The sequence below is a fragment of the Magallana gigas genome, chromosome 7, assembly GCF_963853765.1.
Source record: "Magallana gigas chromosome 7, xbMagGiga1.1, whole genome shotgun sequence".
Classification (NCBI taxonomy): Eukaryota; Metazoa; Mollusca; class Bivalvia; order Ostreida; family Ostreidae; genus Magallana; species Magallana gigas.
Window position 1 is genome coordinate 43,078,422 of NC_088859.1, and position 21,781 is coordinate 43,100,202.

Consider the following 21,781-nt stretch of genomic DNA (forward strand, 5'->3'; position numbering starts at 1 on the left):
CTGTTTAACTTTCAAAAGCTCACAGAGGGCTCCCACTACTCGCCTTGCAATAAGATCAGCAGATACTAGTGTCAAAGGAATCATTTCAATAAAACTAAGGAGTCTTTTTATCTCATTTCTCATTACTACATGTAAAATCTTTACTAGACGATACCCAATGTCAAAACCTGATTTAACACAACAAATTGCTTAGTTAGTACACTCCAACCTTGGGTTGCTTAATTATCTTTTAAATATGAGCTATGACTGTACATAAAGCACACTGGTCATGTTGTTCCTTATGAAGCTAGCTTTTTTTTGGTCTTATTCAAGAGAGAAAAGGGGACTGAGGTTCAATATCAACTAACAAGAATGCAACCTCTTAAAGTTTATACTGAGTTATAAACACAGTATTTGAATCATTAGAGATATGTTTAGCATTATGAATGTTGAAATACAAATTCTATTCACCACATTCAGATGTTACAAATTCCACATTCTATTTAAGAAAGATACCAAAATAATTTACACTTATCTCAGGGCTAGCTTTCTAGGATTAACAGATAATATCGATATGAAAGACTTCAAGCATCTTAGAGAGCATTAATTACATTCAATTACAAAATCTTATTTTTAAATCTTCACTAAGATATATCTTTAAATCTTCACTAAGATCTTTGCAATATCTAGTCAAGGACAACTTATAAAGTTGGCATAAAGAGGACTCTAAGTTGCCCAAAACTAGGACCATTGAAGGCCTCTTTTCCAATAAAAAAAGTACCTTTTTTTTCCCGAAATGAGTATTTTTTTTTTCCAATCATCCTTAATCCATAAACTTCAGAACATATATATATGGATATACTTATATCATATCATAACTGTATTTACTTTTCATTTTTTCAGGTGAATAATGAAAAAAAATTAAGTTAATAACAATACAATAAAGAATCAAAATATGATGACTTTAAAGATAAATTTTCCATTATTTCCCCCAAATGCTGCTTTTTTTTTTTACATTTTAAAATCTCCACCCTCCACCCCCAGAACCAATATTAGAGCCCATAATTCAGGGAGAGTTTTGTGGTGCCTACCTTCTGTCAACATCCTGCCTGGGTTGAAGGCGTTCTCTCGGACATTGTCTGGATAAAGATCACAACTGGTTCTCTTGGAGACTCGACATCCATACTGGTTATCCTCTCTATAAACAAGAAACAAAATTCTAATATCACACTACAAATCATTTAATCTTTGAACACTTAACTGTCTGGGACATTTGTTCTATAAATCTGTGACACTGGCTTTTGCATTGTACATAACGTAATATTCATGACTATCATATACCCCAATTCTTTTTGTTGATCATAAAAAGAAACTGTATTTTCATCGAGAGATGGGAATCAATCAGTTTACTTAAGTTCATTGATAAGGAAATTGTTGTGATCGTGAATATTAAGATATCATGTTTGATGCTGTTTGACTCCTCTTTTCAAAAATAGCCATTCCTTCCAATTATAAATCCTTGTATTTCTACAACCATTCTTATGATTCAATTATAAATGCTTAGTTCTTAACGCAAGGCACTGTTAATGTACATAATCACAGGTATTATGTTCATTAGAATTTATTTATTCACCCACATTAGAATACAAAGCATTATCAATTCAACCTGGAGGCCAATCTATGGCAAAACTTGTCAAAAGTGGTGTAGTTTCTATCTCTTCAAACGCTCTGCCTTCTTGTTTGAACACACATTTTATGGTAATTTGAATATTGATGGAATATCTTTCTACCAATTTCTCCCCAAAGCCAAATTGTGGGCATTTAATCAAAAGTAGAAAATCAAAGCTAAAATCACTTTTCCTTTCCAAATTATTGATAGATTTATTCAAATTAAGACTATTTAGATGGCTTTCATCTCATCTATAGAAGATATCACCAAACTGCATTTTACATTTTTTATTCCAGGCAACCAGTTCATTTTGTCCTAACCTTTCTATTTGATACACATCAAAATATCAATATCATTTACATACAAACACTTTGAACAAGAGCTGCTATCATGAAAGATATTGGATTTAAATCCCATTTTCTACCGCTCACAGGTAACTCTTGGCCGGTAGTTTGACCCAATCCTCGGGCCTGACCGTCAAAGGAGTTATTGGTACAACTACAAAGAAGCCAGCCAGGTGATTGTTTGCTTGGCCACGAGAGAACCAATATTGCGGGATTGAATTTTTTGTCCAACACTCCACACAGATAGCGTTTGATCTACCTACATGTACTCCAAAATGGATAGATCTGATGTCTAATGAAAGAAAAACAGACTGGGTTTTAGTCATTCCTTTTCCTATGAAACTTTGTTCCATAAACAGAAAAGGAATTGCCAACTCAAAAGGTGACATACCCATTTGAAAACCACTTTCTTTTCAACAACAAAAACAACTCATGTAAGAAAAAAGAAAAAAAATTCCAGACTACATGGGTTTGGGATGTCTTTGTTGATCTCTCTCGATCTCTCTCTCTCTCTCTCTGAGAGAGAAATCAGATGCAGTAGAAGTAGACAAAACATTTCTAAATTCATGTCTAAATTTAAGTCCTTATAAATAAATATCAAAATTGACATCACTCACAAAACTATAGACTGATAGTTAACTTACATAAACTCCTGGTGTGGAATCATACAGCAGCTGATGTTGCTATTCATGGGGTTCTTAACATGGAACCGGTACATGTTTTGAACAGTGGCTTTGTTGGTTTGTAAAACTTGAATATAGTTTCTAAATCTCTTTTTCAACCGTGAAGCAATCTGCAAATGAAAAACATAAATGTAAACATACATTTCTTTAAGAGAAGTCTTTTATTTTTAATTTTTTTTTTAATAACTATGTCCACATTACCAATGTTGATGTAAACTGATCTTTCGACAATGATTCAGAAAAGATTTTCAACATCATTTGAAAGAAACACTTTTCTGTACCATACTTAAACATGATATAAAATGTAATAATTTGTAGTTATTGAACTCACTTTCTGTAGTGTATTGATTGGATCATGATTTTTCTTCTCATATGGCAATGAATCATAAATGGCCTGTAAGTAAAAAATTTGATGCATAAAACCAGTAAATACTGATATATTGGCATTTGAAGAATGAGTTTGTAAAAAGGTTTTAGTAAGCGATTGATTAAACTCATGAAGAAAACCTACTTAATGATAGATATGGTGGAAACACTTGACATTCATCATAATCTATCAAACAGAATATTCAAATGTTAAAAAACCCATGGATATACATGTAGATGTGTTTATGTGTGCAATATTAAACATGGCACAAAAGTTTTCCCAATTCTGTTGAAAATAAATTGATGTATCAAAAGACTCACATTAAACTTATTTATTTTTTGACACTTGATTATTAATAATTTTGTCTAACATTGAAAATTTGATTATTTCCAGGGAAGGGGGCGAGGAGTACATTTATCTTCAGTATCTTGAGTATTTTAACTTTGAATGAGTTCATTCATTTACAGTATTTTAACCTCAAATTAGAGGTTTAACCTTGTTTATTGAACTTTTGCAATAATAGTGCAACATATCGTTCTGAAAAAAAAAAAACAACAAGGAAAGCTGCATAAAAAGCTGCATTGAAAGAACTTTAATGCCTGTACTATTTTAAATCTACTCTCAACCAATATTTGCCAATAGCTGCCTTGAGCTCTGTGTCAACAAAATCCCAATTCCTCAAGGTGTGACAATTGATTTCAATAATTTTATCTACAAAAAAGAGACCCACTTTGATGAATGATTTGAACAGTATTGAAAACTTCAAACATTAAAAAATCTTGTCTTAATACTGGCTGACACCTATGAAGAGGACACCTTGTAAGCATGCACTGAGGATCTGTCACTTCATAATCAACATTTCAGGACATTATTTGATTGTATTTCACTGTGGGAACTTCAATCCAAAAAATCTTTTTAGTGAATCAGTTTATATCAGGAGAAACACACTGCTATATCTTAGCTTTTATAGAGAAATCCTTTCAAATAATTCTACATAAAAAACACATAATTAATGATAAATTGTTTTCTATGTATGATACATGCAGTTTAACTTTAGAAAAGTGCACTGGTACTTAATCATTAGGAGAAATTTTCTTTAAATCTTTTTCCATCCAGTAAATCTGATGATTCAGGTAAAAGTATTTTGAAAAACTTTAAAACCTTGAAGCTTAAAGTATGTTCTTTAAAAACTTATTTGACTTTAGTAAACAAATTGATACCATTTAAGAGAAAAAACAGAAAAAGAGTCAACTACCATGATATAACAAAATGTACATTCACATTTCCATACAGTACATAGTTTTTGTTTTTTAATTCCATGAAATTAATTCAGAACTGAATAAATCAGGGTACCCAGAGAGCAAGGGCACATTTACTTAAATTTTAACATGTAATTGTAAATCAACTGTCTCAATCAAAACTGAAAATTTGAAAAATATAATGCTGTACTAGTAGAGATTTTGTAATTAATGCACATAAATTTAATTTTTTTATTAAGTGACAACTGTTCAAGTTAATATTACAAGGGACAAGATTATCAAATATAAAATATTGAAAGAACATGCATTTTGGAAATCAGTCTAGAATTATGAGTACACTTTATTAATAAGACCTCAATGGTTTAAGTTTGTTGTTGTTCTTTCTATCTTGTGCTGACCTCGGTATCGAGTGTAAGTAGCATATATTGTTATATCAGATTGGTTTAATAAATAAAATTGCAAAATACAACATTAAAGGTATATAAAAAATTTCATATGTTACTTAACCATATACAATTGATTTTTTTTTAATTAATAAGAGGTGATTTATGCTGTTTAGTGAAAAGCTAAAAAATAATTGATAGAACAGTTTGACTAAAATTCACAAATCATACAAACCTGCATCTTGGTTATTCCAATTTCTTCATTACTAAGCCACCTGAGTCGAGCTGAGAGTTTTCGTGCTTCGTGTTCAATTTTGATTCCCCCAAAAACTGTGGGGTTGGGTGTCTCTTGCCGTGTGTCGGGACTATACCCGTCATCGCTGGCTCTTGTATGCACATGATCATGATGATCATCTTTCTCACCCAAGTTTCGCAAATGTAACCTTCCAGAACTTAAATTTTTTAACCATTTCACATTTTCGGACACAGTTTGAACATCAAAAGTGAATACAAACAAATAAATCAATACACACAATAGGCTTCGATTACATTTAGGTCTACAGGTCGCCATGTTGAAAAATGCGCTGACCTCTCCACATGCAAAGCACTGTCAAAATTGCACCCAAATGTCATGATTCATATTAGCGAATTTAATGACCATCGAATGTTTCCATAATAACCAATCATACCCGTCCAATTACTGTATGTTTATCCTCCAACATAGAATTGTGTTCTGATCGGATGGGGTTCGACTGTTCTCTGTCATTAAATTGCCACAAACATACAGAGCTAGAACTTTGTTTAGGTTTTAGTTTCGCAGTCGGTGACCTAGATATTTTTTAGATTCGAAATCAATGAGCCAGCTTTACTAATATGTCTGCGCCCTTGCTGAAATTGTTTTGTAATCGATGTGCAAATTATGTAAAAAGTGCAAGTTACAAATATCGTTTTAGCCACAAAAACATTAAAAATGTTTCATATTCAGTCAAAAGATATTTTAAAACAACAACAGGTAAGATTTTTAAAAAGTAATATAATATGCGTTCGAATTTGTTCGAATTGTATAGTGTCTGTAGCACTGTATCTTTATTGATGATTTAGTAATAAAAAGATCATCCGATACAGTTCTGAAAACAACAAGAAATAATAACAATTAGATAAAGTCGAATTGAGCACCCTGGACCATATTTAATTCAATGATTTTATTATGATGTCAGCAGCAAAAAATTTTCATTCACATGGGTTATAGTCTGTAGCTCCCAGACTGAAAACAATCGGATGGATAACCTGGGAGGTACTGTTCCATATGTGTTAAAAAGTTGTAATTTACAGTACATTTATGATTAGAAGTTGCAGTAGTATTGGACCGATTTATCATATTTGTGAACATATTCTATACAAATATTTGATTCAAAAAATTTCCTCAGACATTTTACCTAAATATTTTCAATTTATTGCCTCTATTATTCTTTTAAACACCATCTTCAGCCCTGTAAAGTGAAGTGGTGCTAAAATTTTCCACCTAATTTGTATGGAAATAAAGTAAATTAGTACAAAACTAGTGCAATTTGTTTGTGCGTCTTAGATTGCAACTTTAATACTTAATGAAATTTAACTCCTAGATCATCCATGTGATTTCTCAGAATGGTGTATTAAAAGTGCCAAAATCATTATCAAAATGTCTAAAGAATTTTGTTATAAAATATTTCATAGAATATAGAAAGTTAGATTTATGATAAGACCAAAACAATGGAACTGTTACCTCAATCTGGTCTGTCAGCCTATTTTGATGTGGAGCTTCAGTTCTGAAGCTAGATTTGAGGGTACATGTATGAATTATGAATAATATACCAGTATTTATATGATATATATTTTTTTTGGCTACAAAAACGGAAACTTTTGCATTTAATGTGATTAATTCATTATCATGAAAGAGACTTATCAGAAAACAAAAATATCTAGATTCTAGAGGAAATCTTGTATTTATGGCTCAAAGAGACAATGTCGGTGGGAGCTTAGGCTAAAACCCTGGTGTTGGCATCTGGACCTGGTCTTTGGAGCTTAAATATACCCCAAAACTACATTGCATCAATGATGTGTTTTACAATACCAATATTTGTATGATTATTATTTATATTTTTATTTCAAAACAAGCTTAATTTATAGCGCTCTTTGACTTCAATGCTAAGAAAAACTTTGCAACGTCCAGTGATAATTTTAGGATGAAAATACATCGACATCAAAAATACACTTTATAAGATGCCAAGCAGTTTTGATATTGTGGCATTATATTTAGGATTTTAGGCAATTCTAATGACTTTTATTAAAGTAATTTTTAAGAGAAATTTTTCGGTTAATCTCTTCAGTAAATGTGTGATTAAAACATTTCCATGCAGCATAACATGGGTGGTATATATGAATAAAGATGAAAGGAGATTTCGGACATCCTGTGTCGTCATTTTGTAAAACTCACATGACCAAAATAGACTGTTGGAAACACATGACGGCATGATATATCGTATCATATGATACAAAATTGTATAGTTGTGTATCGATAAATATTTATCTTACAGCACAGTAAGAAACTTACATGTAATATGATACAATATTGTATTATATGATGCTATACAATATTGTGTTAAACCACACTACAATAAACAATTTTCATATACTGGTAATATGATAAAGGTGGTCTCATAAGGTTGATACCTGTCTTCATATAATATGATAAACGTTGTTTCATAAGGATGATGCCTCATCTCAGTGAGCTCTGTAGTCTTGAATTACCTGTTTAAAAGGGTGTTTAGTTATTTGCCTCTGAGCCAAAGTAATTTCTACATTTTCGAAAATTGTATGCTAACAGTCTAACAGATAAACTTATGATTTTTATAATTTTTACCCTTTTGTTGTTTGTCCATAATTTATAAACAATGCAATTAAATTTGAGATTAACCTATTCAATATGCAGTGAAAGAGTAGATGCCCCCAAATATTTTACTGCACAAGGCGCATCACATTGCAACTTTGTATTAGTTAAAATTATTCATGAACATATAATACGGTTTTATATATATAGTTTATGATCAACCAGGTGACCTTTTCATTATATCAGGTCCCCTCTTTCATGGTGAATATGAGATGCAGGATCCAAAATCACCAGAGGAAGTGTGAGTTTTACATCTCTTTGATATATGCATTGTAGTACTATTTTAAGAACTGCATTCAGGGTCATTTTTCTCCCATCTTCTTTTCTTTCTTCTATTCTTGCAAACTGTTTACCCTGTCTTCAATTTGTTAAGACACAGGTAGAATAGATACTTTTTCTAATCAACACAGTTATCTAAAAATTGTTTTGAACTCGCCTAGTCTTAAATTTACAAGCTCATTTGTTTAGAACGAAGATATGGAACATAGAATAAAATGTTAATATTCATTTACTTAAAACTTGAATTTCATGTGATTTGTTTTGCAGAGTAAACATCACATTTATAGATAAAACAGGAAAGCATATTCCTATCAAGGGAAAGATTGGTGACAATGTTCTATATCTTGCCCACAGATATGGAATTGAATTAGAAGGTCTGTATCTTTCTTGACTTTCTAAGAGTTTGTTATAATGATATCCCATTTGAGGATATCCCTTATTCTCTGTGAATAATGTAAAAGATTCACATGTTTAAGAACAGGGGACAATCACTGTGATAGATATATAAATTTATGTCTTCTGTTTTGAACATTATCTTATTAAACCTTTTTCCTCCTTTCTGTGGTCAAATAGAAAATGTGTTACCAAAGAACTCTTGCACTATAAAATGTAAAAATAATCTGTCAGGGTCTACGTCTAGCTATTAATATTGCATTTCATTCAATCAGCAATAGATTTTACATATGCATGTATACAACATTTTACAACATACAATGATGATACATTCGTTAGTCAATAGTGTATCCTGTTTACAGAAAAAATGAAATTTAATTGGACATAACTTCCTCCATCTAATTTCATTATAAACTATCACTGGGTATAATATTTAACATTATTCCAATGTAATAAAGATAATTTTAGAAGAATACAAGAATACCTGTCTTCATCTATGTATGCACATAAATAATGTCTCTACTTAGGCACAAATGGCTGGGTAAGAACTTATCTTAGATGATGGATTGATATACAAAAGAAGGTACCCGTTAGTCATTTTATTTGTTCTGTTTACCCGGTACATACAGATATAAATAATTATTTTGTGACAATAAATAACCATGAGCAGAAGTTGCATGAAATTCTATTGGATATACAGTGTATACTGTGGAATCATTAAATTTCGTGGGGGCCAATTTTCGTGGATGGCTTAAATTTTACAGGTTCGTGGGGACGTAATTCCAAGTATTCTTATATATCTACAAAAGGAAATATTAGTGGAGGATGTTATTTCATGGATGAGAGGTACCCACAAATTCCACGAAAATTGAGCCACCACAAAATCTAATGATTCCACAGTATGGTACTCATAATATATGTATCATCAGGTTCACACTACAGTACAGTGTACTTAAAAAATAGAACCATTCTCCATTCTCCACACTCTTTACAGACAATCTGTTAGGAACTGATTATTTGAACCAATAAGTAGTGTATTCAGTATTTTTCTCTTTGTTGCAGGTGCTTGTGAGGCTTCCTTAGCTTGCTCTACGTGTCATGTGTATGTGAATGACAAGTTCCTGGACAAACTTCCCGAACCAGTGGAGGAGTAAGTGTGCTCAGACAAAGAACATTTCTCTGAAATTCACTGAACACTCTCACATCAGAACAGGCAACTGTTTCATAAAGTTCTCTTATTTCAGCCATATTGATAAGTGTATGTTGCATACCAAAGAAATAATCCCAAATCTATGTTCATTTTTAATGTGTCTAAAATAAATGAACACTTGTGTGAAATTAGACATATTGTAATGTTTTAAGTAACTGCTACATAGCTTATGTTCTAGTAGGGCATTGTTGCAATATGGCTCATGGGCTTTTTATTTTAAATCAATTTGTTAATTCTTTCTGTTTTTCTTTCTTTTAGGGAAGATGACATGTTGGACTTGGCATATTTTTTAAGAGAAAACTCAAGATTAGGTCAGGTGGTGCATATGTACATCTAACCATCAAAATTGTTGTGTATTAACAGACACTCATTAAACCTTTCTTGGTTTTAGTAAAAAGTAATGCCTTATTCCCATTGGCTCCTTCACACTTTCTTGAAGAAAATTTCACCGATGACAAGAAAGTGGACATTTTCTAACATAAGATTTGTTTTAAGAACTCAAATTATATACCGGTAGTTTCACTTATTCATCAGTGGAGTGACAAGAATAAATATTTTTGAAACCAAGAAAAGTTCATTGAGTTGGCCATGTCATTTAACATATTAGACCGGCCATGGTTTACTGATGATGTTATTTGTATGATACACACAAGTTTGAAATTTATTGCATTCAGTACCTTACAATAGTAATAATGTTTAAAGTTAGAAGCATTCGTGGGTTTATCAAATCATAAACCCACGGCAAATAATGCAACATATAAAAATTAAATGTATTCTTAAAAGTAAACAAAACATGATTTATTTCTCAAAATACCATTGTCTTCCAACTGGTATCTGTAACAGTCTTGTTTTAATGGTTTGTTTCAGGTTGTCAAATAGTTTTAACCAAAGAGCTGGAGGGAATGGAGCTGACTCTTCCTCAGGCCACACGGAACTTCTATGTGGATGGACATGTTCCACAACCCCATTGATGTGTGGAAAATCCCCAAAATTACCCGTGTGATATTCATTTCTTTTGGTTTTCTACTGTTACATGCATCATCTTTGTTTCAATTTTTTGTAATTTTGTGTTTTTGATGTTGGCATTTGCCGTGTATTTTGATCATGATTTATGGATAATACATGTAAGTGCAAAGGGAATACATTGGGATATTTTTAGCAAAACTCTCCAAGGTACAGTTCTAGAAATGTTATACACATGTGTTAATTTAATGTATGGATTCGGGTATTTATAACATGGGCATTAAATGTTAAAATATTTGGATTCAATTTAGTACCCGGTATGCAAGTAAATAAGAGAGAGAGAGAGAGAGAGAGAGAGAGAGAGAGCAGCCTGCTTATTATTAGAATGAAGTAAAGTCAATGGAAATTATATAAACTTTGTTTTTCTCCACCACAACCTAGAAGAATATTTTTGTCAATTTTTAATACAAATACGATTTAATTATAAATGCAAATTATTTGTTTAAAAAAATCAGATGATACACAGGACAAAGCTCTGCCATTCAATCAACTGAAATGTGACTGAAAGGTAACTTAAAAATGTAACTGAAAGGTTACTGAAAGGGGACTTAAATGTAACTGAATGGTGTAGCTGCCATTCAGTCACCTTTTCCAGACCAATCAGTTACCATACAGTTGACTTAATTAATGGCAGAGCTCCATCATGTGATAAGGATTTACGTATTAACCTAATTTGTTCATATGGCAATGAGTATACAAATTAAGATAAATAAAATCTTTTGTTGAACAAATTCCAAAATTTGTGATATTTTCAATCAACAAATAACAGAATGGAACTTTTAAAATCATTTATTCCAGGTGTATCATGAAACCAATTTATGAATACATGTATCTAAAAAATAAAAACCTATACATAAACCTTAACATATTCGGGACATAAGTAAAAAATTATTACAAGTGTCACTTGTACATGTGTATGCAAATGATCAGATGACATTCAAGATATCAATGAATATGTATGGTATTTATGGGGTAAAGTTTCAATAGATTTCATGAAATGTGAACATCTTGCATTTTTAGTCAGGAGTTCAACCCCTGAGCTACTAAAGCCTTGGTCTATGCATAAAGGTAAAAAATGGCAAAGACTATGGCGAATACTAAAACATAACAAGAGGCCAACAGGGGTTGACGGTCACCTGAGTACCATTACCTTTTTGACTGAGATGTTTGCATTTTAAGCTTCATTTTGAAGTCTAAACCCCAATCTAAGAGTTCTCTGACTGTTACCCTGCTTTAATAATTTGATCAAAATTGGAAGGGGGGGTGTTTAAGAGTCAGAAGATACTTGCATTACCTGAACCTTAGCTCCAGGGGCCAAAAATTGTAAACTTTTGGTGATGAGACCTGCAGCCTTTAATGGTCAATCTTTTATAATATTCACAGTTTCATTTATAATGCACACAAAATGCATACAGCTTAATTATTTCTACAAGTATACAATTATGTACAGTCCTAAAATAGAAAACATCTTTAATTCAATGTTGCCAATTTACCAACACAGCAATTACTCTAAGTTAAAATTCATGTTCAATATATGGCTACATGTATATTTATCTCCCCTCCCCCCCCCCCCTTTCTCAATAAACTTTGGCAGTGAATTTCACAATTTATGATCAGGACATTATGAAAACAATGACAAAGCATGACTTTATCTCCCATGACTGTAACAGAAAAGAAGAAAATATTATTTTCACTATGTGACTATATTAGCCCCGCCCTAGGACCTGAACCCCTGACCCAGGAACCATGAATTTCACAATTTAGGTAGAGAGCTTCATGGACGTCATAATCATGCATGTATTTTTTTTTAAGGCTTTGTGAATGGTAAAGCCATAAATTTCACACTTTAGATTCCTCCTACCGTAGAAATGCTTTACACCAAAAATGGTAATAATTGGCCTTATAGTTTTCAAGAAGTTAAAAATGTAAAATTGTTAACTCACAATGACGGATGAAGATCAATTGCAATAGGTCACCAAAGTGAATAGGGTGACCTAGTAAAAATTTTGGGTTTAACTTTGAAGGATCTGGATTTAATAAGTCTTAGATCTCGGTTGAGAATGACTGAAAAACTTTCAACTTTCCTGTTCGGCATTCTGCCACCCAAAGTTTTTTTTCGGCATCAATGCTGATATCACATGGTCGACTTAAGCCATCACTTCGATCCAGCAAGCATATGAGGAATTCTCCAATGTCATTGAGCAGGATAACCTCATGATTTCCATAGTCCACTACTGCAATGTTACCATCTACATCAATGTCAAGGCCACGTGGGTCAAATGGAGATCTATCGTCAGATATGTTTCTCTTGTATTCAAACCGAACATTTCCGCAAGGATCCAATCCAATGATGGCATGTTTTAATGTGTCAGATACAAAAATATTGGATCTTTCATTTCTGCAAACATAACTTGGTTGAAGAAAAATATGACTGCCATTCCCATCCAATACATATTCAAATAACAATATGCCTTCTTTGTTGAATTTTGTGACTTTTCCATATTTATTTTCTACTTGACAAACATACACTTCGTCGTGCATTCCACTGCATAAGCCTTTTGGATTCCAGTCAGTGCTGAAAGTTGTAATCAAAACTCGTGTTTTACCAGAAACCCTTGAAACTGACTTCTCGTCAAAATCTGTGAAAAGAATATCTCCATCTGTTGTCACGGCAACATCTGATGGTCCATCAGTCAGACAACTTGTGGAAAAGCTGTCACATTCTCCACTCTCAAGGTCCATCAGCTTAATGTCAGAGTGTTGCCCACTTATCCATGCCTTCTCTGGTGACACACAGTTAACCGATGTCATAACACTATAGCTTCTCTTAAAGTTCTTCACACTTTTTGCTGATTTTGTCAAAGATGTGCTCCTGCTAGGTGGATTACTTGAGACTGGACCTGAGGGCGTGGCTGATGAAGGGCTGGTTGGTGGAATAGCTACAATATTTCCCAACGTACTTACAAGAATTGCCCTGGCTTCTGAACGTTTTGAAGTCTGCAGTCTTACCTTTTTTACTTTACAGTACTTCATGGATGATGGCTTTAATTCTCCCAGATATTTGGCAAGCTTTGTCTTGTCTGCTTTCCCACCTTTGAAAATTGGTGGAGAATACATGAGAGATTCCGGTATAGTTCTGTAACTGGAAATTCCAGGATTAGCACGCCGGAACAAAATCAGGTCAGATTCAAATCTTGTTTTAAGTTGGCTTTCAAACAAGGTGGTTATGTTGTGCAATTTCAGTATAATTTCATCAATGTGGCCTATATGCTCATCCATAGCTTTGACATCACTTGCTTCCATCTCTCCAAGTTCATTTATTGTCTCCTCATAGATCTCGTCAATTAGCAGTTTGGCTTTTTCAACCCGAATCTTTAGATAGTTTGCAACCATCTGACACTTGCTGGGAATATTTTCTTTTTCAGCTCTTGCATGCTGCGCAATTATATCAAGATTTGGGTGTATTTTACTTTTCATTTCAGATATGTCCTCTAAAATTGCGGCTTTGTCCTCCTCATACAAGACAGATATGTTGACCATTTTATGTTTGTTATGGACATCTAGAATACAATTAGTGCATACAGGCACACGACACTCAGAGCAGCAAACCTCATAGCGATGCCGTGGATGCTTAGAACAGAAGCCTTGTACTTTCGCCACTTTGGCAAGGGGTCTACTGTCCGTATTGGAATGAATATTTTGATGGACTTTTTCACAAATGTTGCAGACACGGTCATAACAAACTTGACAGACAACCTCTGCATTGCTAGCCTTACAGAACTCACAGAACACAGGGTCCTGTGCCATTATCCTTTCACATGAATCTGCCATCTGTTCCTAAGAAGACGATCATTATTAAAATCTACCAGTAGACTGTATAGTAAATTATTTTGCTTTAGCAATATGTGTCCAAAAAACATGGAATCAACTACTGAATGCAGAAAATTTTGTTAGTAAAGATAATTTATTAGCCTACTCAAAATATGATTTTGAAGAGGATTTTAATTGTCTGCCATTTTCCCATATAAACCCTGCCTCCATCATTTACTTGCAGCTCTGCATGCTGCATGCAATTAAAATACCGGTAAATGAATGAAAATGACATTAATTGAATAAAATACAAAAATTAATTAACTTATAATGATACATCAAATTAGATATACATACCAAGCAAACCCTGAGAGAAAGCAAATAAAAATGCTCCCACAATGATGAGGAAATGATTTTAGGAAATGAGAATGATAATTTGATGATATACAATTTTTTTTTTTTTTTACTTCCTTGATGCTATTTTCAACATTGCAGAATGCACATTTTATTCCTAGGAAACAATATTAAAAACGGCACACATTTAAACAAATCTTTAAAAAACCTCTAAAAAACTAAAACATGCAGCATAAGGATAAAGGAAGTTATTCCCTACAAGGATAATCTCTTCATATCACATTGCAGTTCAATGCTTGAAACCAATCAGTTGGTGACTATTCCAAAGCTCACTGCCGTGTTACGTTCCCAGAGACAACAAATCCAAACACTTGTTACTGTACCAGCAAACTCTGCTCTTTATATTTAAACAGGAAATGAAGCTTTTAAACTTAATTTTTGTTCCATCACCATATATAAATTTAAATGTATATATTTGGTAAATTGTGCTTTATTAATTTTTCATGGAATGCATAAAAACAAATAGCAATATAAAAGATAGCTATAAACATTATCTTCAGAGAAAATATATTTAAAAATCCATTATCTTTGTCTGCAAATAAAATATCAGTCTATTTGTCCTTTTCATTGTCACTCAGTTCGATGCTCCTCCATTCCTCGGTCACACTTCATCGATTTCATCAGCATCCAGCTTTGCTGACCACTCAACCAGATTATCCACTTCATCCTCCCACGGTTCCCCCTTCCTCTCCTTGGTCGGGGGAGGTTGTATCGATGGAGCTGATAAATAAGAGCAATAAAGATTTATATAATTCATTTTCATATAGTCAAGTCATCCAGATTAAGGCATGATAGCTATATGCTACAATCAGAAAGAGGTACAAGAACATATTGAACATTTCAAACATTTAATACAAGAAAAAAATGATCAATCAGTTACTTATGTAATTCCATTTTTCAAAAAAAATGTACACATTTTACATATACTGCAAATTTCAATTGCACATAGAGATAAGAGATCGAGCCAATTAAGAGCAGAGGGATGTAACACATATTAGAGTGGTATTGCTTATGTATTCACTATGTGATGATTGTGATCTCACATTAAGAGGTTAATATTTCCATTTCAAACACAATGTAGGAAGTATTTCTGTGTTTAATACTTCAAAGTATAAGAATTTAATAGTTATTTAATTTTCCTAATTGGGCACCTGCCAAACCAGACTCATTTGCTGGTTTAGAGGGTTAGCTGGATTTCTTTGGTATTGTGTTTTTACTTAAAAAAAAAAACCCACCAGTATGCTCCCCTCTCCTTCAGAGTGGGGGCATAACAAAACAAACGTTACCCATTCATAAGCTAGAAATGCACTAGAAATTGTGCCTTTATGAAAACTAAAATGGCTTTTATGACCCTATTGTTTTCTGGCAGTTTAAGCTATGCACTAATCTGAAGAATGTAGATGGACCAATTTGTCCATTCAAGGCAGTCTTATACATAATTCAAAGCTCATGCATATAACATAATTGGAGAAGAAAGAATTCTTAGGCCAGAAATACAAAAAAAAAATATGAATATAAAGAAATTTGGTGTGTTTAACATATTCCCATTGGATCCATAAGTAAAATTAATAAGTTTTGAGATGACCCTTCTGGAAACTGGGAGAAATTGTGTGAACTGAGTGAAGGAGAGATGATGTAGGGAAGTTAAAATAAATATGGCAAGACAGGATGCAGTTTTAACAGAGATGTTCCGCAACAATCCAAGGCTTTTTTTTCTGATGTAAATGCAATTAAATAAACATATTTCAAATTTAATGGCTTTCATATAAAAGATACCTTATTTGCAACTTCTAATCCGTTTTATTACTTCAAATCATTTGTCAAGTTTCCAATCATAACTTTTGTCCGCCATATTGGTTCCAGTGCTACACCCAACAACACATGCCCCTGATTTTGTGTAGAAAAGTGTACACCCAGTTACACATAAACTCTACACCCTGTACTGCACCTGATTTACAAAAGTGTACATGGTGTACTTTTTTCGGAAAATCAAATGCGCTCCTTGCCAGCAGGGTGGTTAAAGTAATTGCTTTTCCATTGCTTATATAAAATGAAAGAAAAAGTAGGCAAGCTCAACTACCCCACATTCCCCAATTTCTTGACAATACTAGAGATGAGTATAATGAATGACACGGTGTGCATTAGATACACAAAACAATTAATAAAGGGGCATAACTTTCAAAAACTCATCAAATTAAAACTTTCAGCTAATATGCATATCTATATTTTTGTCTATAACAACAAGAGAACCAGAATTTTCAGGTACATGAACCAGTATTATGAACATCTACACATTGTGTCCTAGCTAATTTCCTACCAAGTTTCTCCTCTTACTCCTCCTATCAATGCACTTAGTTTGCCTGCTTAATGCCTAGAAGGAAACTTGTGATGCTTATTCGCTACTTTAGCTTTACTGCCTGTCCACTCAAATTTTCCCTTAGAGCTACACTTCTGCAGCTTAAATTGAATGTGAACTTACTTGGAGACAATCTGGGTGGTAAGTAGATTTTTTTCATTCTGTTTAATTTTGCAAGTTTTGCGGCCTTTTCTTCTTCAACATCAGCTTTCATTTTGAAGTTTCCATACATAAGTGCATTATGTCTGTAAATGAAAAATTAAGAATTTACATACAATCTACAATTTAACTTTACAATATATTTACAATTAATGGTTACATGTATTCACAATCATTTGAGATACCAGTACATGTATTTAAAACAAAATGTATTATCATTACACACACAACTACTTAACTTATTAATAGTCATATTTTTATTTTTCAGTAATTCAAAATCAAGAGTAGTTTACCAATAAGTATTGTTCATCATTAAAGAAAAAATTCTGCTAGTTTTTAGAAAACAATCACATTCTTACTCCTCAAGCTGTCTCTTCATTTGATCTTGGATTTCTTCTTGTGGAATTCCTAAATGGGCTCTCTGTAATCCAGGTTTATCTTTGATTGCCTCTAATACTATCAAAAACATTTAGAATGTTTATTTTTAGAAGAATGAGTAAAATATAACCAAAAACATGTCAATTAAAAGAGACTTCTTTTTGTCAATTGTAAGAACATCTAAGAATATGCTCAATCCAGTGAAAGTGGATTTACATTATTTCATCTTGAATTTTTTTTGTATTTAAATTAAAATGGATTTTTTCAAAGGCTAAATTTAAGTTAATACATATCTAAATTAGGGCATTTGAAAACTTTTCCTGTTTAAGCACTGAAACTTACATGTAGTATAGAACAAAAAGTACGCAAGAAGAATGCAAAAACAGCAATCATTTTTGTGGGTGATTTCATTGATAAAGAAGTGTTTGTAAATACGAAAGTCTGTTTTTTTTATATTTTTAAATTACATTTTTTAGTATCCTTTGTCCTCAAATAAAACATTTTTAATGTCATATAAAGCTGACATTTTTATTGCATATTTTGCGCTTACGTGGATTTGGGGTCTCTATGGTAGGTTTAGATGTAGCAATTCCACTCCATGTCATGAAATAGTCATCAAATGACAGACGGGTGACAGGGGGGTTAGCTGTCTTAGCAGTTCCTGTGTATTGTTTCCTATTCCTGTCAGGGGTGGCAAATCGAACCCGAGACTCAAGGTCTTGATGAGGAGTAACTCCAGCTATGAATACATTTAATAAACAAAGACTGAAATCATTAGGATTAATTATTAAATCTAGACTGTGAAATCATTATAGAATTCCTTAATGACTGTGGAATCCTTAGAATTCATGGGGCTTAGTCTTTATAGACTTTATAAATACTCCTCACCCTCATATTTAAATCCTCAATGATTAGGGAAACTAACACTGTATGTTTTAAAATTATTCCTATAAATACATATGAGTTGAACATATTTTATTGACTAATGTCAATACTATTACTTATTAGGTTAGTTACTGACTCACTACAGAAACATATTGGGTTGATCAATCTCATAGATGGCGAGGCGAAGCCCAGCCGTCTATGAGATTGATCAACCCAATATAGTTCCGTAGTGAGTCAGTAACTAACCTAATGAGTTAGTGTCCGCGGCAGAGATTTGAGCAAATTTCTACGCTGCCATTTTGTTCTGCTCCAGACAAAACAATGTGACGTCAATATTCTAAGGGCAACTACTCTAATTTAAAAAAATTTCAAAGGGCAACTACTCCAAATACTTAAGAACTTACAGCATGCGGTTTATGTATTAAATACTATGAAATGTCGAAATGCCGTAATATGATAACAGTTAAAATATTCTTAGAAGTTTTTACAAGATGTAGTGAAATAAGATGATATGTGAATAAGAGATTTAAAACAATAGATCAAACTTTGTACCTTCCACCCTCTGACTGGCTGTGACACAATCAAGCACCATTTGTTTATAAGCTTTGGGAGAGTGTATCAGCATCTCAGCAGCCTCCTGATTGACAGGGCTGTCTAAGTTTGGATTTGACAGTAAATGCTACAATAAATGTGTAAACGGTAAACCTTCAACTATCTAGTAATTTGACACTTTGAAGCTTACTTAGTTTTGATAAAGAGTAATTTTGGTCTTAAAAATAAACATGCATGCATGGAAACTACTTTTGTCAATTTGTTAAGTGTATTAAGTGATATTTTTTAAAAATTTTATTCCAAATGTGTTTACCTGTATTGTTACAAGGATAAAAGATAATGAGTAGCCTTCTTTCCATTTTGAAAAATCATCTAAGAAGTCTATACAAGGTCTTCCTGTTATCATTTCAACTGTAAAAATAGAATGGACTAGAAATTCAGTGTAAAAAATAACATATTATATTGATATTAAATTATATTACATATCCAATCATAACACATTTGCTACAATAAACATTTGTAGGTTTTGAAATGAGAGAATTAAGTGATTTCTTTTGATTGTCAGTGTACAGTTTTCCCCAAAAAATTCCAGTATTTTTGTGGCTCCTGTACAGTTTTGTGATCTTGAGCTTATCACATGTATGTTTATTATTTTGAAAATTCCACATGGCAAAGATAGAGAATAAAAGTACAAAAGAAATATACCAGTAAACAGAATTTAGGATGCTAGTTACAGACTGTTCTCACACTGAACTTCAATATTTACAATATCTAAAACATTATGCCCATATGTTAAAGTGAGCTTAGCCACCTTTTTCAATGTTTATTAACCTCTATATCTAAAATCCTCACATATCTGCATTTTGCTATCAAATTGCTGACATGTGTAATATGATCCATGATAATTAAATTGTTAACTTTTTTTATTGCAATTTACATTATTTAAAAATCAGAACATAATTAATAGCTAGAATCTGACATAAAGGAAAATTTGTTTGGTCTGACAATATCATACTAAATTTGGTGTTTTCAAAACAAGACATGTACATTTAATTATTTTGTTGAATTACATATACCATTAGGATGAAAAGGAATCGTGTGAAAACAAACTTCTGGGGGCCGTATATTGTAATGTTCATCAAACTTAATGTACAGTCTAAAAATTCCACCTGCAAAGAAAGGGGTCAAAATCAATTCACAACAATAAATGATACTTCAAAAAATTATGGCTTTAGAGATTTTTTTATATAAAAAACTAAATCACATTAACAATATCTAGAAAAATACAATACATTACCATCCCATAATGTATCTTTCAATCCCTTAACTTTAGCCACCCATTCAAAAATACTGTCCTCTTGCAGGGGAATGACTTCTATACCCTAGAAAATATATACATACACTTATAATCAAACATGATTCAATATAATTATAATATTAATTATATAAAATATCTCACCATCGATTAAAACTAAAACAGAAACAGTATTATTCGAAAATTTTAAATATTTTACATTGTTAAAACATGTGAACAGTTTTAAATCATTGAAACATAAGATGTTAATTAAGTGACTTTAATGTTACCCATGGTTGATCATCAAGAAGCTTTTTGTATTCCTTCTCTATTAGGAGATGAGCTCTAGAAAACATTTCCAATTACACAAAATTGTTCTTCTTAAATGTTAAAGACCTGTGATGTCACCTAACCGTCCGCAATAATTCAATATAACGTAAATTTATTGTACATTTAACAGACTCCTCATATACCGGCCATATTTGTTTTTCTTCGCGACATCCTTCGTTTCATCTCGAGCATTTAGAAAAATATTAGAAGTCTTCCGAAAGTCAGTATAAATTTAAAACCACAACGCAACTTTGTTTTCCGAAAAAAAATATTTGGCGTACAATGTACATCCATATATATACCTTTTTGTATACATGTATGTTTCACTAGATAATGAAAGACAAAAAATCATATTCACAAACAAGTGTTTAAAGAGTAAAACATACATGATGACAAAAAAAAAACAAAACCTACAGTATGGTCGAATATTTTATAATACAAAAATTTTCCGTCAGTTATTCAGAATTTTCTATCAAACAAGGAATTAAAAAAAAACTACTAATAATGAGAAATCCAATCCGATAGAATTTGAACTAAAACCCGGAATGAAACAGAAACTACGTTATATATATAAATACAAGTGTAGCTAATTTTGTAATCATACAGTAGCCTGCTTACTATATAGGGTAACAAGTGAACTCGGCACCTGGTGAATTTGGCACCTGCGTAAATAGTGAAGTCGGCACCTGGTAAACTCGGCACCTGGTAAACTCGGCATCAGGAATCTGGTGAACTCGGCACCTCGATATTTTTCTCTTATCATAACTTTAAATAAACATAGAAGAAGTACAAAACCTCGTTATTTTTTTATTATCATAAAACAGATATAAAAAAAAAACATCGAAGAAATACAAAACCATGATGCAATTGTGACAAAAATTTCACGTACTCCGTGAATAAAAGCAGTTAAAAACAACTAACCACAAAGAGGATATATATAATTAATATAATAATTAAATTTAAAACGAAGAAATAAGGTAGATTTGTAAACATATTAATACAACAGTAATATAATTATGTATACACAACATCAAAGGTACTGTACTTAAGCATGTGTTATCCAGTGTGTACCTTGTTTAAATTGCTAA

General features: G+C 32.2%; 4 protein-coding genes across 5 annotated transcripts in view; 1 reads left to right on the forward strand and 3 right to left on the reverse strand.

The window, feature by feature from the left end:
- LOC105327869 (VWFA and cache domain-containing protein 1-like) overlaps positions 1-5,500 on the reverse strand; it is a 20,335-nt gene extending 14,835 nt beyond the window's left edge. The window contains exons 1-4 of the mRNA XM_011428541.4: positions 4,920-5,500; positions 3,007-3,069; positions 2,637-2,785; positions 1,071-1,177 (exon numbers count right to left, since the gene is read on the reverse strand). Coding sequence (XP_011426843.2) covers positions 1,071-1,177; positions 2,637-2,785; positions 3,007-3,069; positions 4,920-5,255 — 655 coding nt within the window. The 5' untranslated portion in view covers positions 5,256-5,500. The remainder of the gene's footprint in view (positions 1-1,070; positions 1,178-2,636; positions 2,786-3,006; positions 3,070-4,919) is intronic.
- Positions 5,501-5,523: 23 nt separating this feature from the next.
- LOC105327870 (adrenodoxin-like protein 1, mitochondrial) lies at positions 5,524-11,246 on the forward strand. The gene is made up of 6 exons (XM_011428542.4): positions 5,524-5,696; positions 7,797-7,851; positions 8,157-8,263; positions 9,345-9,432; positions 9,751-9,803; positions 10,360-11,246. The coding sequence occupies exons 1-6, from the start codon at positions 5,558-5,560 to the stop codon at positions 10,461-10,463; spliced, it is 546 nt and encodes a 181-aa protein (XP_011426844.1). The 5' UTR covers positions 5,524-5,557; the 3' UTR covers positions 10,464-11,246.
- A 42-nt stretch (positions 11,247-11,288) lies between these two features.
- LOC105327871 (E3 ubiquitin-protein ligase TRIM71) lies at positions 11,289-14,999 on the reverse strand. Its single transcript, XM_011428544.4, has 2 exons — positions 14,683-14,999; positions 11,289-14,352 (listed from the first exon to the last, which is right to left on the reverse strand). Exon 2 carries the CDS (start codon positions 14,344-14,346, stop codon positions 12,559-12,561), a length of 1,788 nt encoding a protein of 595 aa, XP_011426846.1. The 5' UTR covers positions 14,347-14,352; positions 14,683-14,999; the 3' UTR covers positions 11,289-12,558.
- Positions 15,000-15,153: 154 nt separating this feature from the next.
- Positions 15,154-20,883, reverse strand: LOC105327872 (ubiquitin-conjugating enzyme E2 U). Of its 2 annotated transcripts, XM_034459057.2 has the most exons (10): positions 20,654-20,883; positions 20,367-20,451; positions 20,146-20,238; positions 19,383-19,480; positions 19,070-19,196; positions 18,183-18,371; positions 17,614-17,710; positions 17,219-17,340; positions 16,516-16,626; positions 15,154-15,459 (listed from the first exon to the last, which is right to left on the reverse strand). In XM_034459057.2, exons 1-9 carry the CDS (start codon positions 20,717-20,719, stop codon positions 16,553-16,555), a joined length of 951 nt encoding a protein of 316 aa, XP_034314948.1. In that variant the 5' UTR covers positions 20,720-20,883; the 3' UTR covers positions 15,154-15,459; positions 16,516-16,552. The 2 variants fall into 2 exon arrangements, with proteins under 2 accessions (XP_034314948.1, XP_011426848.1); XM_011428546.4 differs by lacking the exon at positions 16,516-16,626 and having other exon boundaries at positions 20,654-20,878.
- Between the last annotated feature and the right edge of the window lie 898 nt (positions 20,884-21,781).